This window comes from Neopelma chrysocephalum, unplaced genomic scaffold, assembly GCF_003984885.1.
Source record: "Neopelma chrysocephalum unplaced genomic scaffold, ASM398488v2 Primary Assembly neopelma1_93, whole genome shotgun sequence".
Classification (NCBI taxonomy): Eukaryota; Metazoa; Chordata; class Aves; order Passeriformes; family Pipridae; genus Neopelma; species Neopelma chrysocephalum.
Window position 1 is genome coordinate 540,625 of NW_020897755.1, and position 25,485 is coordinate 566,109.

The window sequence follows — 25,485 nt, forward strand, 5'->3', positions numbered from 1 at the left end:
CCCCGCGGGCGGCCCGGCCCGGGCCCCGCTCGCCCCGCAAGCCCCGGCCCGGCCCGGCCGCGCCGCTCCCCGCGGACACGGTGCTGGCGGACCAGGGCGGGCGGCGCTGGCGGCTGCGGCGGCTGCTGGAGCAGGGCGGCTGCGGGCTGGTGTACGAAGGTGCTGTGGGGCCCGGGGAGGGACGGGGGCGGTGAGGGGGGGCCTGTCCTCGGCTGTGGGTTCGGGGGGGGGCTGTCGGGACATCCCTAAACCCCCAGAACCGTAGAGCGGGTGGCACTGGGGTGACACTGAGTGTCTGCCGGGCTGGCAGTGACCCACGGGCCGGCAGGGGCCGGCATTCACGGAATATCCCGAGTGGGAAGGGACCCACAAGGATCATCCAGTCCAACCCCTGGCCCTGCACAGACACCCCAACAATCCCACCCTGTCCCTGACAGCGTTGTCCAAACGCTCCTTGAGCTCTGGCAGCCTTGGGGCTGTGCCCACTGCCCTGGGGAGCCTGGTCAGTGCCCAACCAGCCTCTGGGGGAAGAACCTTTTCCTGAGATCCAGCCTAACCCTCCCCTGATACAGCTTCATGCCATTCTCTCGCTGGGGATCCACCGTCAGTGATTCTGCCACTGATAACAAGATTGAGCCGAGGCCTGGCTGCTCTGTTATGAGGAAATGCCTGTCATTAGGGGCCATGCTTCCTCTTTCTGTTTTTTTAGGTCCAAAACCTAATTGCCAGCAGCACTGTGCAGGAGTTCTGTGTTGTAGGTGGTGTCAGTATCCGCTAAATGTCAGTTCTGTATTTTGTAGCCTATTTTGGGGGCTAAAAGAAAGCAGTTATATCATGTGGACTGCTACTCAGCCATTTAGTGACTGCTGATCCTTTCTCTCCAGTCTAGTTGTAAACTTCTGAAGGGGATTTTTTGATCTTATCCTCTGTTGTTAACTTGGAAACTGTACAGGGAGAGTTTTCTCCATGACCAAGTTTTGCCTGATATTTGGCTTTACTTTCTTTTTCGTTACTTAAGCTGTTGCATAACAAAGTCTGAGCCTCCATCTATGTTTTTAAAAAGATGTGATAAAAGTGAAAATCGATAGTGGAGGGTGCTTTTATAGATACAAGTTTTGGGTGACCTGTGTATAGCACTTGGTCTAAGAACAGAAGAGGAACTGCCCCGAGGCCAAGTCATGGGTGCAAATCCTTTTGGAGAAAAGAGGCCACATACAACTCTAACATCCATACAGAGCAGAGGGACTTTGGCATCTCTTACCACAGAGTGAGCTGGAGGGAATGCCCAGCAAATGAATTTGGTGGTGCCTTTGAGATTCCACTAATGATCTGTTCTCAAAGCCCCCCACTACTGTAGCCATGCCCAGATGCTTCTGTGACTTAAGCAGAACTGCACTCGCAGCATGTCAGGGTGCTGAGCTCCTGGAGCAAGGTAAGAATGATTTTGTAGTGATCTGGGAAGGCACTGTCACAGAGGGTGTTTTGCAAAGCCCAAGTGAAAGAAGCAGAGGATGAGTAAATCCAGCTGCACAGGCTGCATTTAATGATGCAGAACCTCTTTTCCGTGCTCCTGTAACCACATCTGTTCCATCCTTCCACAGCGCAGTCAGCATCTGGAACCTGCCCTCAAAAGCAAAGCTACTCCCTCAAACTTGTGAGTTTTGATTTATTTGGGTAAGGAATAGTGCATTGAGTACTGTGTCCTGACCTGTTTGGCTGGGAGTGTCCCAGGAATTCAGAGGGAGTGGTCACACAGGCCCCTTCCAGCTTAGGGATGGATATAACCTCCTGAGGGTGCTGTGCTTGGAGTTCAGTACAGGTTGGCCCTTCCACTAAAGATATTAAGGGAATAGATATGAGGATTAAAATAACCCAAAAGCCTTAAGCACAGAAAGTTGCTGCCTTGGTCTGCCAGGCTCAGTAACCTCCAGAACTGAATTGGGTGGTGTGAGGTGAAGATCTTGATTCAGGAATGTCAGACCAACTTTTCTCCTGTATGGCTGAGGTCTGGGGAGACTGGAGAGGTTGGAACTTGGTGCTGTGCTGACGAGCCAGCATGGAGACACTCCATAAGGCCAGAGCACACTTTTAAATCAAACAGGAATTATAGTTGGAGTTCTGAGCCAGCTCTCCAGGCACTTGTCAATACCTTGGGTTCTCCAGAAGTGTGTCATTTCCAGGAATAGCTGTTCTGTGGTGGAAATTCAGGATTGATTTTCAGTAGCTCACAAACCAGAGCAGAAAGACTGTTTCATTGTCTGCTGTGGCTCTTGGGCTTTGCTGGTCTGTGGGAGGGCCGGTGCTGATGGATGGTCTGTGGAGCTCTTGCAGGCACTTCAATAATCACTCTGCCTTTTGTCAGAGGAGACATGTAAGAGGATGGAGGAGAAATACAGTGTTGATGAGAAAAGACAGCTAAGTGCCACAAAACTAGAACCACTAGCTGGGAAACTGTAATCACTTCTGTAGGCAGCATTCCCAACTCCTCTGTTTTGCACTTTTTGACGTCTTTTGGCATTTTGCTTGGTAGTCTGCTGATGCCACAGCCCAGCCCTTATGGTTGCAGAGCACTGTGGCGTGTGATAAGGCACAGGAGAGCATTTTAAGGCTCAGATGGGCTCACCTCTGGGACATGGCCTCTGTGTTGTCTGGAGCCTGCTGATCCTCCAGTTTGGTATCAAACCAGCTAGAATATAACTCTGCTGCTTCCTCCTGTGCATGACAGCAGCTGTCCCGAGTCAGTTTGTGTGTTGAATATCTGCATGTGTGTAGGCAAACACAGGCATACTGAATGTAAACTGTGTGCATTTGAGGTCACTCAATGGCACCGATATCTTAAATATCACAGATACAGACATTTTAACTTGTCTCATTTTCTGACAGCTAGAATGAAGTGTTACAGCTCTCTGTTGAGTTTTGCCTGTTTGCAGAAATGCCCTCATCCCTGCTGTGACTAGAAGGTCACCTCTGGCTCCCTTTAATGTAGCAGCTTTGGGACTAGAGCTCACTCCAGGCTGCCAGATGGGCTGCAGTGCCTGGCTGTCCTTTACCCACAGCCAGCTGTAAATGGCACTGCTGGAAAGGCCCCACCCGAGACAGCCACTCCCCTGTTCTGTGCTGATGCTCAGAGTTTATGTGGTTGTTTGGGGCAGCATTGGAGAGGGAACCAAAGCACCTGAGCTCTGCTAATTTTTTTAGGGGGGACACTGCTCTCTTTAAAATGGTTAGTGGAGGTCCTGTAGCAATCTTGCCCAAGTTGCCCTTTCCAGCAGGATGTGTGTGGCTGAAATAATGCTCCTCCTTCCTGTTCCCTTTAGGATGCCAAAGACGGGAGGATATACAATGAACAGAATTTCTTCCAGCGAGCTGCCAAAGCAGGCACAGGTTGGTGCTTCTCGGGAGGGCAAGGACTAAGGACAACTGGCATCCCTTTCTCACCAGTTCCATGAGTCTCTCAGAAGGCCAGGACAGGATAAACTCATTCCCTGCTCAGTTGGTGCTGAGGAGTTCAGCCAACAGCCAGCTCTCCCAGCAGTGTGTGCTGTAGGACACTGCAGTAATGGCATTCTGAAACTTTCTTGCTCTACCCACTCTGTCTTGATGTCCCTGGGAGCTGTCCTGCCCTGCAGCCTCACCCACCCTGGCTCCCCCTCTCTCCTGTGCCCCTTCCATGGGCATTTCTGTCAGCTGCTCTCTGCTACTGACTCCATTGACCCCCAAACCTGAGCAAGAGCAAAGCTGCCCAGAGAATGTGGATGGGGGTGGTGGATGAATTCATGTCAAACCTGCACTTCTAGGAGGACTGTAAAAATCTGCTTCTCCATCCCCCTCTTCCTCCTCTCCTTGTTTTCCCTAGCCCTGTGGCAACCCCTTAGCCTGCTCTGGTATTCCCAGTATCCTCCCTGGGATGGGAGGGATCCCATTCTTGCTGTGCAGTTCCATTCATGCTCTGAAGTGCTGTGCACACTGGCATGCCAATACCCCCACACATCAGGCTGGAATTTTGGGGCCAGAATCAGGATGAAAGAGGCTTCCAGCTGTCAGCTGCCCAGGACAGAGCAGACCTTCAGAGGTCTCTGAGCTCTTTCCTCCTGGAGCTCCTCATCAGCTTATGCTGCCCTGTGTCTTTTTCTCTCCCTCTGCAGTGGAGAAGTGGAAGAAGTGGCACTCTGTGCCTTTGCTGGGCATTCCCAATTGCATTGGCTTTGGACTGCATGCAGACAGCTACAGGTGAGGGGACTGTGAGCTCTTGGGCCATCTTTGTGAGCATTCCCTCTCCTCCCCTTGCTGTCTGTTAGTCCTTTTGTCATTGTCCGCTGGGCTCCTGACCTTATGCACTGCTCCTGTATAATTTATTGAATGCTTTGCCTCATTGTCCTGTTTCCTTCAGTCCTTGTGTGGCTGGTGAAACCATGGCTTTTGCTCCTGCTGCCCCTCAAGCCAGGGGACACCTTATTCTGGTCCTTTACACTTAACACAAAGAGGACACTCAGGCTGTGTATCTGCAACACAAGACCAGCACATCTGTCTCCTCTGTAAGAAGTTTTCTCTTATCAAAAATCACAAAAGTGTTTGCCCAGGTCAACTTGGAGTTAAAGTGGGATCTAATGGATTGCTGGACAAGTGTCTGTTGCAGGGTTTCCAAAGCAGGAATGTGCTGCCATGTGCAAAACCCTTTTCTCTGGTAGGTTTTTGGTGTTCTCTGACTTGGGACGAACTCTTCAGTCGGTGCTGAGTGATGGCTTGAACCTGCTGAGGGAGAAGGCAGCATTTCAGATTGCAGTCCGGCTGGTATGTGGAGAGCCAGTTCCTCCTGAGAGACTTTTTCAGAAAAGACCTGTAGCTTCCTTTCAGATCTTTCAGAGATGTTTTAAAGCTGCTCCAGGGGCTTGGCTGGGGTCTCTAAGTAGCATCTCTCGAGCGCCTTGTAAATTTGAGTGTCATCTTTTTAGTGTTGTATCACCTTGAAGGAATTTGGGATAAGGATAGTGAGAGAAACCTGACCTTTGAACTTAGAGGCTGTGAGATGGTGCTGTTAGTGCTCCTCCACATGGCTGTGGGGAGCTGGGGAGGGTCCAGCTCAGTGATAGCCAGGGTGCTGCAGGAGCCTGCATGGGTCTGATAGGCTCCCCTCTGTTTATTCCCAGCTAGACTGCCTGGAGTACATCCATGAGAATGAGTACGTGCACGGGGACATCACTGCTGAGAACATCTACCTGAACCCCGCAGACCTCGCACAGGTAGGGAGCAGGAGCAGGGCTGGCAGTGGAGGTGGGAAACGGGATAGGGCAGGGCAGCAGAGCAGTGTGTGCAGTGCTCAGGCAGGCTCTGTGGGACAGGACTGGGGGCTGCACTGAGCAGAGTGACCCCACAGCCGCTCAGGGGGAGCTGTTGCTGTCCCGCAGGTGACCCTGGCAGGCTACGGCTTCGCGTTCCGGTACTGCCCCGGCGGGAAGCACGTGGCTCGGCGGGAGGGCAGCAGGACCCCTCACGAGGGCACCCTGGAGTTCATCAGCCTGGACAGCCACAAAGGTGCAGGTGGGTCTGGGTTCCTGGCACATGCTGGAGCTGTTCCTGTGGCAGTGCTCCCTGGAGCTGGGGCTCCCCACTGGCATTGCTGTCACTGCTGCTTTCCAGGCCTTCACATGTGCCAGGAACCAACTTCCAATTTAGGCTCTTCACTCCTGCCTTTCTCTGGGCTGCTGTGCCTCTCCAGGTCACTCAGTGACTGCAGCAGGGATGTTCCTGCTCCATCTGGAGCCTTGGCTGCTACAGGCGTGTGAGGAATAGAGAACAGGGCCCTTTGTGCTGGCTTAGCAGGGATCTGTTACAAGCCAGGCTGGATCCTGCCCAAAACAGATTTGCAGCAGGCTCTGCTCTGACCTTGAAGCAATGAAAGCTGGAAAGGCATTTAAATCCCAAAGTCAGTGTGGTTGGAAAAGACCTTTAAGAGCATTGAGTCCAACTGTAAACCCAGCACTGCCAAGGCCACCCATGTCCCCAAGTGCCACATCCACGTGGCTTTTAAATCCCTCCAGGCATGGGGACTCCACCACTGCCCTGGGCAGCCTGCTCCAAATTAGCTGGTCCCTCTCCTGGTTGGGATGTGACTGCTCTCTCTCAGTGCTCAGCAAATCTTCCTCCAGAGGCTGGGAGGTGATTCCTCATCTGTAGGAGGTAGCAGGCTCACAGAAGTATTGCTGTGCCAGAGCACATCCTAATGGAGCACTTGGATTTCTTTACTTCTGCCCCTTCCTGAGTGACATGTGAACGTCTCTTCTCATCAGGACCATCTCGCCGGAGTGACTTGGAATCTCTGGGCTACTGTCTTGTAAAATGGCTCTGTGGCTTTTTGCCTTGGTCTAATGTGCTGGACAGAGTAGAAACTGTGGTGGAGCAGAAGGAAAGGTAGGAGAAATCATCTACTCCTTTGGGAAATCAGCAGAAAGCAGAGAGGGAGGTTTTGTGACTGAAATCCTTCAGTCCCAGTACACTGTTGGGACCGGGTAAATCCCAAGGCTGAGCCTGGTCCAAGGTGTTTGATGAACCCCAGGTTCTGCTCCATTCAGGATGTGGCTGTCTGAATTCAGCCTGTTTGGGTTTTTTGGTCCCTTTGCCTAAGCCAGGTGCTCAGGTGGCTGCTCCCCTGCTTCTCACGTGGCCCCATCTGTGCCATTGCAGGTACAGAGAGGATGTGAAATGCCTTCTCCGACTGTGCTTCGGGCACAGAGCCGTTCCAGGTATGGGCTTGCTCTCGGTGGCAGTGGGGCTCAGGGAAGGACTGACTGTACCTGAGGCCAGAACCTTGTTTTGTGCTGGGCTGCAGATCCAGGGTGGCTTCTGGTGGTGATGGTGACCAAGCATTGCATGGGCTGCTTGGCAGGCTGGGAACAAATCCCTTGTTTTCTGCACAGCAAAACAAGGAGGGCTGCCTCCCATGATCTGTTTCATGAACCTTGCTGAAGGGACAGGTGTTCTGGTGGGTTTAAAAATGCAGTATTTGGGGCTAGAGGTCATTTCCCCATCCCATTCTCTTGCCCAGAGAAGCTGTGGCTGCCCCATCCCTGGAAGTGTCCAAGGCCAGGTTGGATGGGGCTTGGAGGTCTAGTGGAAGGTGTCCCTGCCCATGGCAGGGGTGGGACTGGATGAGCTTTAAGGTTCCTTCCAACCCAAACCCTCTTGTGATTTTATTCTCTAATTCTATGATCCTGTCTTTGAGCTTTGTGTTAGCCTTGGTTTGGTTTTCCTCTCTGTGCAGCTGCCCAGGGTGGGTGGAGGAGCTGCAGGGCGAGCAGAGGTGGCTGGAGTTGCTGTGCTGCTCCAGGTGTGACAGCCCTTGCTTTGCAGAGGCCCTGCAGAGATACCTGGAGCAGGTGATGGCTCTGGAGTATGAGGAGAAGCCTGACTATGAGGCCCTGCGGCAGCTCTTCAAGAAGCCACTGGAAAAGATGAAATCTTCAGCCTATGACCCTGTGGATATCTCAGTGGTGCCCTAGGTGAGTGCCAGGAGCTGAGATGGCAGCACAGAGCTGGTACCTGCTCCCTGTGCCTGAGGACAGAGCAGCCTGTCTGTGGCATCTCTCCAGGTGACACAGACCTGCTCCTCCTGACACATCATTCCCTATTGAGACACCAGGCCAGAGCTTCACAGAGCCAGGTTTAGCCTGTGTTTCCTCAATTTTTTCTGGAAATACTTGAAATTGAAGGAATAGAACAAGGGTTAATAAAGCAAAGGGCTGTGGAGGTGATAACAAAATGCAGACTCATGCAGTCTGGTAATTTTTTTTTTTAGAGGACTGAGGCTCTGGGCTGTAGTTTCTGCTTTCCCCTTTCAGAAAGCAGGGTGTAGCTCTGGTTTTAGTGCCTCAGCCCTGAGGCAGTGGTGGCTCTCAAGCCCAGGTGCTGCTTTAGACATGAGGCACCTCCATGAGGCTTGGTACAGATCCAGACCTGGTTTTAGCCCAGGGCTGCATCAGGCAAGGCCAAGCATTCAGCAGCAGGAACACAGAGCCAGCTCCTCATCACCCCTGTTCCTGGAAGGAGTTGAACTGATTAATCTACCCCTTCTCTTTTTTCTTTCAGATCAAGAGAACTTGCACAGGAAGAGTTCAGAGCTTTCTGCAGTGAGGCCTTTCCCACAGATATTTAACTTTTACTAGTTTTAGAATGAGAGAGGTTTTTTTAAGTGCTTTCTTCCCATTTTAATGTGACCCAGTGCTGAAGTTTGAGGTGCTGCTGTACCAAGTTAATGTGAAGACACTCCTGCCTGGCAGGTCAGGGGAAGCAGTAGCTGGAGAATTGCAATGGAACCACGGGGAGCAGGGAAATTAAATCAGGGACTTTTTTTAACTGGAGTGGCAGAACATAGTTTTGTAATAAATGTTGTGGACAAGCACCCAAGGCTGCTGCTGGTTATTCAGTACATTCAAGGCCTTTCTGGGGCTGCTGTAGGGTTGTGAGGGTGGTTTAAATTCCTTGTGCTATTCATGTACATAACCTCCAGGCAGTGCCACTGCAACTGAACCAGCAGAACTCAGCTCAGAGCTAAACCTGACCTCATCCCCAACCACCCCAGCAGTTCTCCAGGCCAGTGAACAAGGGGAAGGAAGAGCAGGAGCCACCTCTAGTAACAAAACAATTTTATAAAAAACAGTGTCAATAAACACTCACTACACTGTGTGTATCTGAACTGTTGCCAATGCCACAGTAACTTCTAAACAGTCCTGGAGTCCAGTTCCAGTGTTAACTTCAGTGACACCTCCTGGAAGTCTTGTACCTTGGTATTCCTATGTTCACTATGTGTTAAGGCACAGAAGGAATTGTCAGGTGAGGAAAACATGGCAACAAGAGAAGAGGCAAATGAGGTTTAAACCATATGAGAGGTAGGTAAGAGAGCAGCTCAGACCTGCAGTGAGCCTTCATTTACCTCTGGGGTTTTTCAATAAAAACCTTGTATCAGTGCAGCAAATGCCATAGACAGGAGAGGGGAACTGAGGGAGACCTGGCCAGAATAAAAAGGCAGCACAACCTCAAAAGAGGTCTTTCAAGTGGAAGAATCCAAGCATAGTGTTACATTCAGAAACTTGAGATCCTATGTCAATTCATTTCATAGTGCCAGGCCTCAGAGGAAGCAAGGGACAGGACAGTTCTTTTTTTATCACTAGGAGGGATGACAAAAGTGGGCTAAAAATTTCAGAGGGAGCTGAACCTTAGCAGAGGATCAGACAATAGGGGACATGTAAAAAGGCAGCTGTGAAGGGAGGAAAGAGCCCAGATGGGAGCTACAGAAACACAGGACAGACAAGGCTTAGGGAAAGGGGGTTGTTTTTTGGAGGTATTTACAATATTCACTATCATCCCTGTATGACTGCAACAGAAATACGGTTTCCAGGAATCCTGGAAAAGTTAAAAGCACAAAGAAATCAGAGGCTTAAGAAGCCCAAGTTCAGCCTCTCTTCAGTGTGTTCTGCCATGTTTTTCCTCTTGACTTGCCTCCTGTGCAGGTCATGGGGCCGGGGCGGCTCCCTGTTCATGGCACTGCCGCGGGGCAGTGCTGAGGTAGGTTTGGGGGGAACTCCAGGGCTGCCTCCCACAGAAGAGGTGGGACTGGCACTGTTGACAGAGGAGTAGCCCGAGCTCCCCTCTGCTTTGGGATTCCTTGGGGTGAGATACTCCCCTGGCAGCTCCGTGTCCCTCCGGGGCGCCGCAGGCACATCCCAGTCCCCGGCGGGGCCATCGTCGTCACTGGAGTCCTGCCCACAGTGCTCTGCAGGGTCCAGGTACAGCACAGTCACATCCAGGATCCCACTGGGACTGGTCACTGCAGGGGGGGGAGACAGAAAGGTTAGTTTGCCCAAATCCAGCACTAAGCAGGCACCCAGCACAGAGTCAAGCAGAACAAAGCCAAGCAAGAGTGTCCTGTCTGCTCACACACGGAGGGCAGAGCTCGAAGTTCACCTCTTTTCACACAGTGTCTTCTCCCCGCTCAGACTATTTGGACTTAGATCTAAGGTACTAAGAGCTATTTAGAAAACAAGCAGCCAAGCCCAGAGTCAGCAAAACCAACAGCTTATTAGTGTTTTTAACACAGTGGGCTGTTCATCACGTTTGGTGCACTGCAAACAGCCTCACTTTGAAATGCTGAGCAGCTACAAAACCCCTCATCATGTTCTGAGGCAGTGCAGAGAAACAACAGATACCTCTGAGATAGTTTAACAATTATAACCACTAGGGAAGGGGAAGAGTTTTTCCAATCAGTCTTCAGCTGAAAGTTCAGGCATCTGGTGCCTGAGAAATGGTTTTAAGCAAAGATGAAAAGACAGGCTTAAAGCTCCTGGCTGCTTTATATAAGGAGAATAAACTGCTCACCATCTCCTTCTCTCTCGCCTTCACTTTCCTGATCACCTTCATAACCAGAGCAGGAGTCTAAGCTCCAGTCAAGGAAGTTGTCCAGCAGACTTTCTTCCTGGGAGGACAGCTCTGCTGTGGGTGTAGTCACAAAGCTGCCCCTGTCATCCTGAATGCTGTCTTCCCTCCTCCTGTGGCAAAACAATCCACAAGTCACATGTTAAAAGCCAAGTCTTCTTCTCCAGCTCTTTGAAGAGGCATGTCCAGGTAAGGACAAGAAAACTGATTGTATTTAAGAATAAAACCTCAGGGTACCAGAGAGGAGGAAAGGCTCAGGCTGATCTTCAGAGCCACCGACAGCCATGAGTGACACTCACCTTTTAGCTCTCTTTCCAGAGGGAGAGCTGAGGAAAGTCTGAATTTCCACTACATTCCTATGCAAGGGACTGGGCTCTGGGTCCTCCTGTTTCACACCTAGAGCCGAGCAGAGCTGGCTGTAACTCATCACCTGAAAAAAAAAAAGCCAGTAAGAATTAGACCATGAGATTCCCAAAAGGACTAAGTAGCCAGCAGGAGGCTATTTATTTTCTAGGAGAAATCTATCCCAGCAAGTTCTTCCCAAAGATTCTCAAACAGCAGTTAGAGTCTCTGCAGATCAAGTTTTAAACTACCACTTTGTTTAGATATTCTCCCTCCAAAGGTCTGAAGTAAAAATCCCTTTCCCATTACCTGCAGCTCCCCACCCCCTGCCTTGGGCAGCTCAGCTCTGGGTGTCAGACAGCAGCAGAGGCAGACCCAGCTCACCCACCTGTTCTTTGCCTATTTCTTCATAACACTCATCCTCAAATCGCTGTTTCACTGCCATGAGGGACACCTGCCTATAATCCTTTGGGACATCATCATGGAAGCTGGGAAGAAAGATGGAAACCCCAATCTTAGATGCTACGAAACAATATTAGGAAAACCTGCCAATTTAGGCACTTTCCCTCTGTCCCCCTCAGTGCTGTGCTAAGGGAGTTGGTGTTTCTCCAGCTTAGACAGGATATTTGGTTCTAAGCATATGAGCATTTAATTCCTTTTCTGTGACCCAGGGCCAGACCAGCCGGGAGAAATAAAACAGCTGGCCCTGAACTGGGCCTTAAGTGTCTTGTGGGGGGATCAAGGCAGTTTCCCATAAGCTTTTCCTTCACTGGGAAGGGCTGACTGTGCAGGTGCAGCACATCTGCAAGAGCTGCAATCCAAGTACTCAGGCCCCCCCAAGAGTCCCCAAACCATTACCACTTTTGGTGGAGGCTCAGCACACAGGGCACGAGGTCTTCAAGAGAGAAACCGGTGCACTCAGACAGCTGGCTGGTCCAGGGGTGTGCTGGAGGAGATACATATTCATATGTTGAATTACATATTCATGAAGCTTAGGAGTTCTGTAGTCAGACAGCTTTTTTTTTAATAGGATAAAGATCTTAACAAGCTTATGCCTGTGCATAGTTCGTTCAAGTTCACAGCTGGCTTCAAGGAGAGGTTTACCTGCCAAACTGAAGTTCCAGCTAAGGATAGAAATCCTCAGTCTCATTTAAACACAAAGCTTGCACAGTCTGGTGCTAATGCTCTAGTGCATCACAGCTATTAAGAGGTAAAATAGAATCACAGACTGGTTTGGGTTGGGAGGGACCTTAAAGCTCATCTCAACCCACCCCCTGCCACGGGCAGGGACACCTTCCACTAGCCCAGGCTGCCTCATTCAATCTGGCCTTGGACACTATCCCTGCCCTCTGGCAGTGGGAAGCCATTGCCCCTCGTCCTGTTCCTCCAGGCCCTTGTCCCAAGTCTCTCTCCAGCTCTCCTGGAGCCCCTTTAGGCCCTGGAAGAGGTTCTAATGTCTCTCCCCAGAGCCTTCTCTTCTCCAGGCTGAACAATCCCAGTTCTCTCAGTCCTTCCTCACAGGAGGTGCTCCATCCTTCTGACCAACTTGGTGGCCCAATACAGCTGAAGAGGCTGAACTCAACTCTTCATTCTAAAGTCTCATATCCATCCCTCTCATTTCCACCCCCTTCCCACCTCCCCCAGCACAGTGATTGGGACATCTTGCCTCAAGGCAAACTGACACTCAAACCCACCCCAAAATCTCCCCAGAAAGAGCAGGCAGAGTGGCACACGGTGCTGCAGCCCCAGCCCAGGTCAGGTTCCTCACCTTGGCTGTGCAGGATCCTGGCCAGCAGCAGAGCTGCAGCCGCCAGCCGGGCCGGGGAGTACACACTGAGGCTCGTGTTCAGCAGGGACAGCTCACAGATGAAGCTGTAAAGGTGAAGAGTTCTTCTCTCCAGCAAGACTATGCTTGACAGAACTTCTTTGTAGTCCAAAATGGTGGGTATCTAGTGCAGAAAGGAGAAGAGAGGTTGGAAATATAGGACCAGCACAAAGTGTTTAGAACAGTTGTTTGCAGGAGATGCTGGTTTTTTAGGGGTTGTTTGTTTGGTTTGTTTTTTTAACTACTACATTGAAACGCTCTCCAGTGAGAGAATAAATGGCCTCTTAAAACTGAAGTTTTAATCTCTACAGAAGGCAGAGGGTTCTGCATCTACATGCTCTGACACATGCACAGGCTCCACAGCTGACTGGGAACACTCACATAAACCCCCAGCTCCTTAGGTAAGCACTAACACAGCCTGAGTTGAACAGCAGCCCGGGGGATTAAATATTCCATCCACTTTCCATACTCACCCTTATCTTTCCTTCTAGGGCAGAAATGATCTCTCCCATCATTCTGACCAGCTCTTCATACTTGTAGGAGTTGTCTGTCAGCCACACAGCTTCTCGTATCGTCAGCATCTCTTTGCTGATGAAACTGCAACGTCAAATAATATTGAGTCAGCCCCAGCAGAAAGGGAATTTGTGCACCTCTGGCAGATAAATGCACCCAAGATGACCACAGTTAAAATGCACAAGGTACTTTCCCAGGCAGACCAGGAAAGACAGAACTGCAGTTCTTCATTTATTTCACCTGTAAGTTGGAACCACCTACTACAAAGTTCCTAATTTGGAATATTCTTTCTAATATGGAAAGAAATCTTGGCTGTGAGGGTGGTGAGGCACAAGTCACCCAGAGAAGCTGTGGCTGCCCCATCCCTGGAAGTGTTCCAGGTTAGGTTGGACAGGGTTTGGAGCAGCCTGGGCTAGTGGAAGGTGTCTCTGCCTATGGCAGGGGGTGGGATGAGATGGTTTTTAAAGGTCCCTTTCAACCCAAACCAGTCTGTGATTCTGTGATCTTAATTCTTCATTTATGAAACCTCTCCTAGGTTAAGATGCAGGATATTGAGGAAATTAGCATAGAAGGATAATTTTGCACCTCACCACAGAGTTCACCTGAGTCAAACAATCTAGACTATGGAACACCATTGCTGCAGTTATTACCTTCAGGGTGCCAAAGACTCCAGCTGCCGATGGAATGCATCTAGAGCAATCCCCCACTATGACCTTGTTTTAAAATACGAAAAAGCCTGCAAGGAACTGCATTTTGTGCCTCATTTGCAGAGACTGTATTTGTATGTGAACACAGTTAAGCAGCTGTCAAGGTAGAAGGAAGCCAAAGAGTCTTTCCAGCGTTACCAGCAAGGGATGGGTTGGGGGAGCAGTTTGAGCTGCAGGAATGATTTTGGGTGATCACAGTCCCCACCTCTGTTCACCAGGCAGAACCCTCACCGTGTGCAAATGACCATGCAGGCGATTCCCAACAGCTGGAGCCGAGCACGAGGCACAGGTCGCAGCTTCAAGTAACGATCCACACACCCCACTGTCATGTGAAGGCACAGGCTGGAAAAGTCCTTCATGGTGGCCACTTCCACCAGCCAATCCACCAGGATGTACCTAGAAGGGGAAGGGAGAGATGTAAGGAAGGACTTGGACAGCAGTGTCCAAAGATGCTCATGGCATCGCATCCAACAGAGGAATGAGTCAGGCCAAGCAGAGCAGTGCCAAGTGTTCCTGAGCTGCCTCCCAAGGTGGGAGCCAGAAGGCCAAGCCCCTTCAGGGTGTGTGTGGATGTGGTGGATTCTTTTGGATCCCAGAAAACCTGCCTGTTCCTTCACCTCCCTGCACACCAACACTCACAGCATGGGGAACAAACAGGAGGGGTTGGAAGTGTGTGTGCAGTCACAGGGTCATGATCTCACCAGTTCCAGAGCCACGGTGGGATAACTTGTGTGGCTGGAATGCTGCCATGGATGGCTCTGTACTTGTTAGGAAGGACACACCAACAGGGTGAAGTGGTGGAGCTGCTCTTCATGGGAGAGAGCAATGGAATGTAACAAGCTCTGCCCAGGGATGGATAAAGAACTGGGCAAGGACTGAGGGGCAGGATAACACAGCTGACTCCACTGTGGGTGTTTACTCAGGAAAAGAGAGTCCATAGGGACTTTGGAGGGACAGGACAAGAGGGAATGGCTTCCCACTGCCAGAGGGCAGAGTTAGGTGAGATATTGGGAAGAAATTCTTCCCTATGAGGGCAGTGAGGCCCTGGCACAGGTTGCTCAGAGAAGTTGTAGAGGGAATGTAGAGGGAAATAAGGAATGGTTTCTGCTGTGTGGCCTGACTGCTGGATCCAAGTTCTTACCTCATTATTTCATTCATTCCTTTCTGCACAGTGAAGATGCTTTGCTTGCTGATAGGAAGGGAAGCTTGAAAGATTTGAGAAACCATTTCCCTGGAAGACTTTGCTTCTAATCCTAGTTGGTTTCCATTCCCACAAGCTTTGGCTAAAGCTATCTGTAGTAGAGAGAACACAAAAGAAAGTGTGTTTATTTTACCAAATACAAACTCAGGCAGCACAGGATGGTCCTCTAATTTTCCTGCTAAAAACAGAGAGAACAAGACAAACTACTTGAATCAGTAGTGCCTAGTTTGGTTTAAAATGTTGAGCACACACATTATCTGGGGCCAGGCTTTTAAGTTCATCAAAAGATGGATCTTTACTCATTGTACCACAGGTGTGCAGTCATTTCCCAAAGAGGGGAACGTGCAAAGTAGATACACGTGCACATATTGACATTATCCAGCAGTGTTGGCCCTGCTTCTAAAAGGAGAAATCTAAACCTACAGTGGCAGCACAGAAAGGACCAATTAAAGACTGTTCTTCTGGGGAAACTCAGTCTTACCTGTGCTTCCCAGCAGCCCTTTGCTGCGTAGTCTCGTAGCTTCCTGAGACTTTGGAGGTATCTGCCAGGATCTGACATCTAGAGAGAGGAGTGTAAACAGATGTAAAAGCCATTGCCTTTACACAACAAACGGAAGAATTGTAGTACCAATATCCAGAGGAAACACACTGCCTGGGGGTACATCTATTATTTCAGCAACCAGTCTGTTTCTCACCATGACAATGCTGTTTTTAAGAACCTTTCTCCAGTTCTTGTCCAAGGTCTCACAGGAAATGAGACCTGGCACTCGGGATTACAAGGTGAGAGCTTTGGCAGATTTATTACTGAGAAGGCAGGAGCCTCCCCTTCCTGCTCCCCAGTGAGCCCTGGGATCACTGGCCAGCAGTGTCCAGGCCTTCAGCAGAGCGGGTGTAAAGCAACTTCTGCTGCACCTTGGCTACAACTCCTCACTTCAAACCCCCAGCCAGACACCAAAGCTCATTTCAGAGAGGTCTTAGTGCTCTCCTTGTCCATGCTCAGGAACAGCAATTTCTTTCTGAGGACATTCCTTGCATATAACAGAGGCCCACATGTTAAGTGAAAAGTTGCTGTGATACAAAAAGTTACTACTTACAGCAGCCTTTCTGTTGTTTTCCCAAAGGAGGTAGGAGCTGATTAAACAACCCTGCTTGGATGATTCCTCAAGCATTTCAAGGGATTCTTTCTTTTTTCCTTCATCCTAAAAACAGAAGGCATACACTGGTATTTTTTCTGCCCAGACAACTGGATGCCTCAACACCTCAGAAGCTACATAACAGCCCTGTGCTAGAGCTATGGAGCAGAATCCACCCCTTGGGAGTGCCCTTCAGCCTCTGAGGGATGCTCCCACATCCACTCATTTGCAGACTCAGGCTCTGGGAGCAATTAGTGCTTTTCCTCAGCCAGAAAAAAGCTTTTTGGTTTGTTTGCCACTGAAGGCTTTTTTCTTTTTTTTTTTTTTTTGCTAGGCATTACGACTGGAAGGCTTCCTTTGAGACCTGAACACACTGCAAGCCCATGATTAAGCCAAAATTAATTTCACTGTTTGTACAATTCAATAAACTAAGTTAATAATGTTCCTTTAAACAACCAGTAAATTAAACTCATGAGAACAGAAATTCTTGGGCCACTTGAGGAGTATAAGAGCATCTGGCTGACTTATTTTTTTAATCAAGGTAAACAGCACCAGCATCAAACAAACCCAAACATCACATTGGGAACACTGCTCACCTCAAAGAAATTCAAGACCTTAGCCAAGCTGTGGAGAATAGATCCTTTCTGAGCCTGAAGAAAGATAAAGATTGTTAAACAAAGAACCATAGCAATTCTTGCTAGTAATTCCAGACTACAGTTTTGGCTTGTCTTTCAATCACTCCTTCCCCTTGCTTTTCTCCATGTTTTGTTAGATCTGAGACAGCACTGAACCTCTCAGAACAGACAGTACAGGCCTCTGGCACTGGGGATATATCATGTGTGGTTTGGCCATAAATTCAATAAAATGATTGAGCCACAGCCATTGAAGCAACAAGAGCACAGGAGGCTCCTTGGGGGAACAAAAGCATTTTTTCCAAAATAATGAGAAAGTCAAGGGCAGAAAGAAACCAAACCTTCTCGAGCTGACACTCTGCTTTGAGACTGTCATAGACCACAGCTTTACAGCAGCTTCCAGTGAAGGACCAGGGAGGACGGATGAACAGCCAGATGAAGGGCACTGCACACACGTTCAGGTGCTCTGCCAAGCTGAAGTAGTGAGATGCCTTTATTCCGTTCACTTCTGCACGACCGTGGCCCGTGATAGACACTGAACCAGAGACAAAAACAGAACTCATGTACAGTTTGTTCACAGTGCCTGGCTTGGCAAAGCCAAGACACACAGTACGAAACAATCAGGAAGACTGAACTATTTCTTCCATTTAGTGCCTTAAAAATCATGGAGACGGCAGAAGAAAAATCTTAACTACAGTCAGAGTTAAGAAATATATAACCCCAAGGTGAGGGCAGGGGGGTTGCAAATCCCAGCCCTCACAGCAGTGTTAACTCCTGCCAGTGTACAAACAAACCAGTGTGGAAGAGCCTGTCCTGCCAGGACCCTCTGTGAGAAGGCTCCTCCTGGCACTTGTCAGGCTTTTCTGACACATTTTTTATCACACCAGGGAAGCAGCTGAGTTTGAGCAGAAGTTTGCAGAGGACAACTCCTAAATCCAAATTCACAGGCTCTGTGCTCAGTTTAGCAGCCAGTGGTCAAGCATTGAAATGTAAAGCTCCCCTCTGCTATGCCATGTTCCCCCAAAGCCCCAGGAGAAGCTTCCACACTCACAGCCTTCATTGTACAGGTATGCCAAGCTCAGCTTCACAGCAGCTTCGAAGTTACCACTTTCAGCAGCCCTGAATGGCAAACAAAGAAGGTGTTTGAGGTTGAAATAATTCCCAAGACCAGAATGCACATTTTGGGACTTGCGCCCTCAAGGACATGCATCAAACCATCAAGTCCTTGTGCTCCTCCCTCCCAAACTGATGTGCACACAGGGGTCTTCCTCAGACAGAGAACATGTGCAAAGTGGCAGCCAGAAGAAAAACAATTATTGTAGCATTGAAACCTGTTGAAGAAATTTCTGACACTACAAAACCAATGGATGCCCTTCAAATCAGATGGATAAAAAGACATTTTCCATCTTTTTAAAGCATATTTATTGTTACCCTTTCAAACTTTGTTACTGAAGCTCACCTATTTTTCAATACACTGGTTTACACAAGAAGTGACCAAGCCAACTCAGACTTAGAAATACAGTTATTCTCTGGAGCCTCTCATCTCACTTGGTCATTCATATGTAAGCACCAGGAAAAGGTTTCAGTTAATGTACTATGCTCTAATATGAATATTGATGCCCATAAAGAGGAATAACTTTGGTACATGCCATGGGCTCTGCTCTGGTTGAAGAGACAGCAGCAATCAGCTGCAGCTTAGACCTGAAATCAACCATTTTTCATCCTCCAAACAAAGACTTCTCCTCTTTGTACAAGTCAGATCCCCCAGTTACACTGAAGACTGATTAGAACTGTGTATCTTTCTTCAAACATCCCCTTCTAGAAGGCCAGAAAAATTTGATATTTAAAGTTTACCTTTCAAACATCCTCAGGTTGTTTGGAGAAGGCCACAAGTCTTGGAAACTTGCGTGTGCCCAAACACTGGAATGATTATCCACAAGGTATTTAAGGTGTGAGTGCACCTGCACGGAGGGAACACAAAACAATAATTACTAAAATAAAGGGACCAACAGAAAAGCAGGTCTTTGTGATCTAATTTTAGAGAGGTAACTAATTAATCACCAGTTAATCATAACCATTATTGGGCAGGTAACAAGTTAAGGCAAAAGATGGCAAACCAATTTGTTCAGTCACAGTGATCCAGCAGGACAATTGCCACAGAAAATGAGCACAGAGCACTCAAATACTGCTGCTACTCTTCTTAAGCTTGAGCAGTGAGAGATCAAACTGCCACTAGGAGAGCAAAAGTCTAAACCCTGCAGGTACTCCTTGGGTTTCTCCAGGCTCACTCTGACATGAAAAGCCTGTTCCATGTGCAGTCCAGGCTCCTGAAGGCAGGGCTGAGCCATGGTACCTGCCAGAGGGGAAGCAGCAGCAGACTTACAGCTCTGACTGAGAGGATGTCAGCAGCAGGGAGGCCTTTCAGGACGTGAAACAGAACATCCTCAGGCAGGTTTAAGAACGTCAGGACTCGAGGCCGTTTTATTATCCTTCGTTTTGAAGGGAAAGAAAAACATCTGGAACATCTACAGTGAACCACTGGAAAAGAAAGACATGGGACACCTCAGTTAGTGATGGAACAGCACAAGGAAAAAAGGCACTGCAGAGTATACACACAAAAAAAGGTGTTCATTTGAGCTCCTTTTCACTGCAGCACAGGACACTTCAAACATATTAACCAGAGAAATGTAGCATGTGCCACATAACACCACAAGACTAAGCCTCAGAGCAGTAAGGGGCTCCTTCAGTTTGGTGAAAAAAGCCCAGAGGCTCAGAAGGGGTGGCTCATGCTCTTCACAGAGAGCCCCTCTACGCTCTGACTCCTGTGACCGTGTTTAGTGGTGACAATCAGCTTAACTGTCCCTGTTCAGTAGTGACAAATGGTTTAACTGTCACCACTACAACTTAATTTACCTCCCTCACACCCCAACTTTTCCTTCTCAACTGACAGCAGCCCTTGGAATGTGACCACAGATAGTAGGAAGTTTAGACCCACCAAACCTGCTCAAGCCCAACTCCCAGCAGCCAGTTGCTGCCATGGGTGCTGATGTAAGATCCATTGCCTGCACCTTCTGGAGAATTATTGCAACGCAATAATGTTATATATATAACATATCTATCTATCTATCTTTATATTTATTGCTATTATATACATGTATATCTAGATATATATATATAAAACGTATTCTCTTCAGCAGTATCAGACCATGAAAACGAAATGGACTTCTATGCTGGGATGCCAGTTCTGTCTATATGAGCATCCAAATGCCTGGGGAGTGGGGGTACTTTAGCAACTCAGGGAAAACTCTTCTAAAGACAGGAAGTGGCACAGTTAATTTCCAGAGTGTCGCTTCATGAAATCAGAGTACTTTGGGCTGGAAAGGAGCTCTAGAGTCACCCAGTCCAAGCACCCTGCCGAGGTGGGTAGGACCACATCCAGGTGGGTTTGATCATCTCCGAGGACACGGACCCCACAATTTGTGTGGGCAACCGGTGCCACCGCTCAGCCACCCGTGCGTAAAAACCGCTTTCTCTTAGCTTTGAATGGAGTCTCCTGCACATTAACGTGCACCCTACAAGCTCACAGGCGCCTGCTGCGCTACCCCAAGCCCAGAACACATCCCGAACCCCTGGTGCGAGGCCGGGGTGCTCAGGCACAGCCACAGCCTCGGACCCTGGGCCGGGGCTGCCCCGGCGGGCAGCGCTCCGCGACCAGCGCTGGCCCCGGGCGGGACCCGGGGGAGCCCCCGGGAGCCCCGAGCCCCCGCCGCGTCTGAATCCGGGCGCGCAGCCGCCGGCCCGGTACCCGCCGCTGCCAGCCCCTCACCCGGCCCGGTGAGTGCCCCGTGCCCACCCCTGCCCTCAGAGCCCCCTCACGAGGCGCCCGGCGGGGCCGCCCCTCCGCGCGGGAGGACGCGGCGGCCGCGGCAGACCCGCACTCACCGCCCGCCTTCATCGCGGCGCTGCCCCGAGGACCCAGCGTGAAGCGGGCGGACTCAGCGCCCTGCCCGGCTCGAAGAGAGCGGCACGGCCAGAGGAGGGACCGGAGCGCCGGGAGCGGGCGGGGTCTGCCGGGCCGACACGCCCCGCTGGCCCCGCGGGCGCGCCCAGCGAGCGCCGTGAGCGGCAGAAGCTCCTCCCACCGCCCCGCCCCCCGCCCGCGCTCACTTGTTTTAAACACAGCAGGGCCTGCGATTGGCCAAGAGGGCGGAGGGGGCGGGGCCGGACCCGCCCCGCGCGCTGTGATTGGGCAGCGAGGATGCGAATTCGAATTGGGGCAGTTGGCGGTTCGAACCCGCTGCGGGGCGGCGCATGCGCGGGCGGCAGCGCGCCCCCTACAGGGCGGGAGGGGCATGGCAGGGGCGGTGCTTCCCCTCACGGAGCCGCCGCCATGTTCGCGGTGCTACATCACCCGGCACCGGCGCGGTCTGGGGCAAAGCGCCGTCCCCGGCTCCCCCGGGGCCCAGGAGTCCCTTCTCTTCGCACGACCCAGCTGGCGGCAACCGGCCCTACGGCTGCGGTGCCGCTCACCCGTAGCCACCTGTGCTGGGCTGATGCTGCCCGGCCAAGGGAGCTGCTGATGTAGCGCTGGGGGTTTGTTGCTGCCTGATGGTTTCCGCCCTGAGCGACCAGCGCCTGAGAGTGTCCGTGCTGAAGCTAAAGCACTAGGGAGGGCATTGCCTGCTGGGCAGTAGATCTGCATAGAAGGCCTTGGGGGTCCCGGTGTCCCCCAGCTGTCCCTGACCAGCCCTGGAGCCAAGGTTGGGCATCCTCAGGTGTGTGAGGAAGAGCGTTTCCAGCAGGTCAGGGAGGGGATCCTGCCCCTCTGCTCAGCCTGGGGAGGCACATCTGGAGTGCTGTGTCCAGTTCTGGGCTCCTCAGGACAAGGGAAACCCCGAGCTCCTGGAGCAGATCACAGAATCACACAGGTTTGGGTTAGAAGGGATAATAAAGCCCATCCAGTTCCACCCCTGTGCCATGGGCAGGAACACCTTCCACTAGCCCAGGTTGCTCCAACCTGGCCTTGGACACTCCAGGGATGGGGCAGCCACAGCTTCTCTGGGCAACCTGCTCACCACCCTCACATTGAAAACTTTGTTCACAATATCTCATCTAACCCTGCCCTCTGGCAGTGGGAAGCCATTTCCCCTTGTCCTGTCTCTCCATCCCTTGTCACTGGAAGGGGCTCTCAGGTCTCCCTGGAGCCTTCTCCAGGTGAACCCCCCCAGCTGTCCCAGCCTGGCTCCAGAGCAGAGGGGCTCCAACCCTGGGAGCATCTCTGTGGCCCCATCTGGACCTGCTCTAGCAGCTCCACAGAGGGAAGATGCTGATGGGACAAGGAAAAGCTGAGGGAGCTGAGGCTGTTTAGTCTTGAGAGGAGACACTGAGAGGGGACCTCCCCAGTGTGTGTCAGGATTTGCAAGGAGGGGGCAGAGGATGGACCAGGCTCTGCTGGGGGGGGGGGCAGCAATAGAACAAGAGGAATGGGCAGGAACTTATGCCCAGGAAGTTCCACCTGGATATGAGGAAGAACTTTCTTGCGCAGTGACTGAGCACTGAACAGGCTGCCCAGGGAGGGGGTGGAGTGTCTCTCACTGGGGATATTCTAGAACCTCCTGTGCCATGTGCTCTGGGATAACCCTGCTTGAGCAGGGAGGTGGGACCAAATGCCCCACTATGGTCCCTTCCAAGCTGAACCATTCCAGGATTCCTGCTTGAGGAAGGAGCAAGGCTGCCCAGACAGAGGCCATTCCTGATGTCCTGAGCCACAGCATCGCCCTGTCCCTTCTCAGCACATGGCCCTGCTCCTGCCCCTTCCTGGCCTTGTGTGAGGGCCAGGGGGGATTAGGCAGACAATTGGGGGTCAAAGCTCAACCCTGAGTGCAGGATTTAGAGGAAAGCCCTGATCCTCCCAAGGCAAAGGGCAGAGTGGCATAAGGAAGTGTATTGAAAAGGCTGAAAGGCAAACAAAACAAAATCAGATATTGAATCTGCCCATCTGAAGACTTTTGTGAGTCTTAAGTCTCACAAAGACGTAAAGCAGTGAGAAGAGGAGCTGTTACTTTGTGGGACGTAAAATGGCTGTGCCCCAGTTTGTGGTGGCTGAAAACTTTCCCAACGCTGTACCTTGAATAAACATTGTCAATCCCAGCGGAGCTGAGGTTTCTTCCTGGTAGCGTTTGTGAGTCTTGTTAAAGGATTTCACAAGCACTTTTCAGTGATTCTGGTTGCTTCTCTGCACCCACACCCTTGGGATTGGGATAGCTTTGGAATCTCACCATCTCATTTTATGGTCAGGGAGGCTGAGCTCAGATGGTCTGGTGGCTTCTTCTGGCCGTGCTGGGCTGGCACCCCGTGCGTTGTCCCCCACTCCCGTAAGGTGACCACAGCGGACCAGCAGCTGTGATCAGCCTTTCTCCCGTGCAGCTCCACCTCCTCCATCTGTGGAACTGCGTCATGTTCGTGGGGAGCACAACAGCTGCTGACAGGGAAAAGCAGCACCAGGAGCACAGGGAATATTTAGCTTCTTTTAATTGAGAAGCATTTTGAGTTAAAAAGTTAATCATGCTGTCGGCTTTTGTTCCTTATTTCTTCTCCCCCTCACAGCTGTTTCTGTCAACTAAAAATAAGCTGAACCAGCAAACAAAACATGAGAAATCAGCTCCCCACAGAGAGCTCAGATTGCAGCAGAAGATGCTCCTTGAGTGAGCTGCGGTGCAGAGTCCCCTCAGGTAGATCCTGTTCTTTCCAGACATGGCAGGGTTATATTTGAAGGACAGGTATAGCCAAAACATGGGTGGGCACAGGGAGGTGGGAGGTGAGGTTTTCAGAAGCAGTAAACCTTGGCCTGGTTTGTCCCCTCTGGAATAGGATGGCAGGACATCCAGGTGGTTTTGTCACTGATAGAGAAACCAGATCAGAGGCTGACGGGTGTGTGGTGGGACATACAATACCTAAACATGGCCACTTGGCGAGACCTTCCAAAGCCCCTGCAGCCCCTACCCAGGGCTGGCAGGTGGGACAGGAGTGGGATCTGCACCTTCTCCAACAGGTCAGGTTGGATTCACCATGCTAAACACAGGTGCACCTCCTTGGAAAGCCATTACAGTGAAGAGTCAGTCCCTGCAGAGGAGAAGGCTGATTAGTGCATTATTTGATCACTGTTTCCGGCTTCTGAGCTGGATTTCCCTTGGAGAGGGACTTTTCACAAGAGCGTGTAGTGATAGGACAAGGGGGAATATCCTTAAGCTGGTGGAGGCCAGGTTCAGATTGGCTATTACGAAGAAATTCTTAGCTGAGAGGGTGGTGAGGCCCTGCCACAGGTTGGCCAGAGAAGCTGTGGCTGCTCCATCCCTGGAAGTGTCCAAGGCCAGGTTGGACAGGGCTTGGAGTAACCTGGGCTAGTGGAAGCTGTCTCTGCCTGTGGCAGGGGATTGGATTGAGATGAGCTTTAACGTCCCTCCCAAACCATTCTGGGATTCTCTGATTTCGTTATTTATCCTGCCTCTTTCTCCACTAAAGAGCAGACAGAGGGTTGCATTTCTCCTAGATCAGAAAGCCTCCTTGCTCCCTTCACTTCTGGCTGTGGAAATGAGGGTAAATACAACAAAGATGCTTGGTTTGCCTTGATTGCTGTGATTTAAACAAAACTCAACACAGGGGTAACACTCGCTGTTCTGCCAAACCTGGGATTCTCCAGGCATTGGAGATGCTCTGCACAAGCTCCAGTTTCACTCAAGGTGTTGATCCCTCTTCTGAGGAGATCTGAGGGCCTGAGACCATCTAAGCAATGCATTCAACAGCAACATTTCCCCCTGGAAAAACTGAAAATTTGCTGAAAATACCTTTTAGCCAGACAAATATCAGCTTGCACTTTCCCAAGTCCATGTGAGAGAGAGAGGATACAGATTATCATTCACTCGCTGCCTCAGCCGCTTCAGCTTTTAAAGCCTCTTCAGAAATCTGTGAAAGTCTCTTTAGAACTAGTCCATTTTTCCACCCTAATTTGTTAATGGATTGCAATCAGACTCAAATGTACTGATTTTAAGGACAGAGCAAAGATGAAGAATTTCAGTTAAATAGGACTTGGAGACAGTGATATAAACCTATATGAATGTAACATCCCCTCTAAACTCTTCAGTTAGTGAACAGGTTAACAAACAGCTAAGTTTAGGCATTCAGAGTTTTCAGTCTGGTGAAAAAGTTGCAGACAAGCACCTGAACGCTGGAGGTTGCATTACATGCTGTTGCAAAAGTAATATAATTTATCTAGACAGTAAAGTGACACCTGTCTCATTTCACAGCAGAACTGTGTGGTTTGCAGAGGTTTTTCTAACCAACACTGTCCAAGATAGTTCCAGAATTGAAAAGAAAATGCCCGTGATGTCATAGGGCCATATGAAGGTTAGTTAGCCAAGCTGAAACCTGAGAGTAATTAGCTCAGCTGCAGAAAGGTCCCAGCTATGCTGGCTTCAGGATCCAGCATTTCTGCAGGGCCTTATGGATACGAGAGTGGCTGTGGCTTGGGAAAAAGGGAGTCATTTCACTACAATTTTTACTTAGTCTGTGATTATTCAATCAATGGACACGGGAATTTTATATTATAGTGGCCATAAAAATGTATTCTGGCAGTTTTAAAGCAGCATCTTTCCCATCTTTCCCGCAGTTCAAAGGGCAAACGAAAGTAATCTGGGCCATTTAGTGCATG

The 25,485-nt window shown here is 50.4% G+C and overlaps 2 protein-coding genes across 4 annotated transcripts; one reads left to right on the forward strand and one right to left on the reverse strand.

Annotated features, from left to right (window-relative positions):
* The first annotated feature begins 524 nt into the window (after positions 1-524).
* On the forward strand, positions 525-8,400 carry VRK3 (VRK serine/threonine kinase 3). The gene is made up of 11 exons (XM_027693683.1): positions 525-1,432; positions 1,602-1,654; positions 3,318-3,384; positions 4,146-4,230; positions 4,689-4,791; positions 5,148-5,240; positions 5,406-5,538; positions 6,288-6,408; positions 6,682-6,740; positions 7,348-7,496; positions 8,083-8,400. Exons 1-10 carry the CDS (start codon positions 1,360-1,362, stop codon positions 7,494-7,496), a joined length of 936 nt encoding a protein of 311 aa, XP_027549484.1. The 5' UTR covers positions 525-1,359; the 3' UTR covers positions 8,083-8,400.
* Positions 8,401-8,622: 222 nt separating this feature from the next.
* Positions 8,623-25,412, reverse strand: CCNF (cyclin F). 3 transcript variants are annotated; one of them, XM_027693680.1, is made up of 18 exons: positions 24,623-25,412; positions 24,447-24,532; positions 19,162-19,316; positions 18,633-18,739; positions 17,830-17,897; positions 17,120-17,313; positions 16,743-16,796; positions 16,108-16,212; positions 15,495-15,572; positions 14,954-15,105; positions 14,044-14,208; positions 13,066-13,189; positions 12,536-12,716; positions 11,626-11,713; positions 11,156-11,255; positions 10,725-10,855; positions 10,369-10,538; positions 8,623-9,820 (listed from the first exon to the last, which is right to left on the reverse strand). In XM_027693680.1, the coding sequence occupies exons 1-18, from the start codon at positions 24,691-24,693 to the stop codon at positions 9,423-9,425; spliced, it is 2,427 nt and encodes an 808-aa protein (XP_027549481.1). In that variant the 5' UTR covers positions 24,694-25,412; the 3' UTR covers positions 8,623-9,422. The 3 variants fall into 3 exon arrangements, with proteins under 3 accessions (XP_027549481.1, XP_027549482.1, XP_027549483.1); XM_027693681.1 differs by lacking the exons at positions 24,447-24,532; positions 24,623-25,412 and adding an exon at positions 20,721-20,852; XM_027693682.1 differs by lacking the exons at positions 24,447-24,532; positions 24,623-25,412 and adding an exon at positions 20,248-20,449.
* Positions 25,413-25,485: the final 73 nt, after the last annotated feature.

What these genes read in the sequence shown, in the direction of transcription:
- VRK3 (XM_027693683.1), top strand. Translation starts at nt 1,360, where the DNA reads ATGCCCAGATGCTTCTGTGACTTAAGCAGAACTGCACTCGCAGCATGT. An exon ending in AGCTGCCAAAGCAGGCACAG is followed by an intron (nt 3,385 to 4,145) that starts GTTGGTGCTTCT and finishes CTCCCTCTGCAG; the next exon opens with TGGAGAAGTGGAAGAAGTGG. An exon ending in GTGGTGGAGCAGAAGGAAAG is followed by an intron (nt 6,409 to 6,681) that starts GTAGGAGAAATC and finishes GTGCCATTGCAG; the next exon opens with GTACAGAGAGGATGTGAAAT.
- CCNF (XM_027693680.1), bottom strand. Translation starts at nt 24,693, where the DNA reads ATGATAATCTGTATCCTCTCTCTCTCACATGGACTTGGGAAAGTGCAA. An exon ending in GATATTTGTCTGGCTAAAAG is followed by an intron (nt 24,533 to 24,622) that starts GTATTTTCAGCA and finishes AGATCTCCTCAG; the next exon opens with AAGAGGGATCAACACCTTGA. An exon ending in CAGGTTTGGCAGAACAGCGA is followed by an intron (nt 19,317 to 24,446) that starts GTGTTACCCCTG and finishes TTTCTTTTCCAG; the next exon opens with TGGTTCACTGTAGATGTTCC.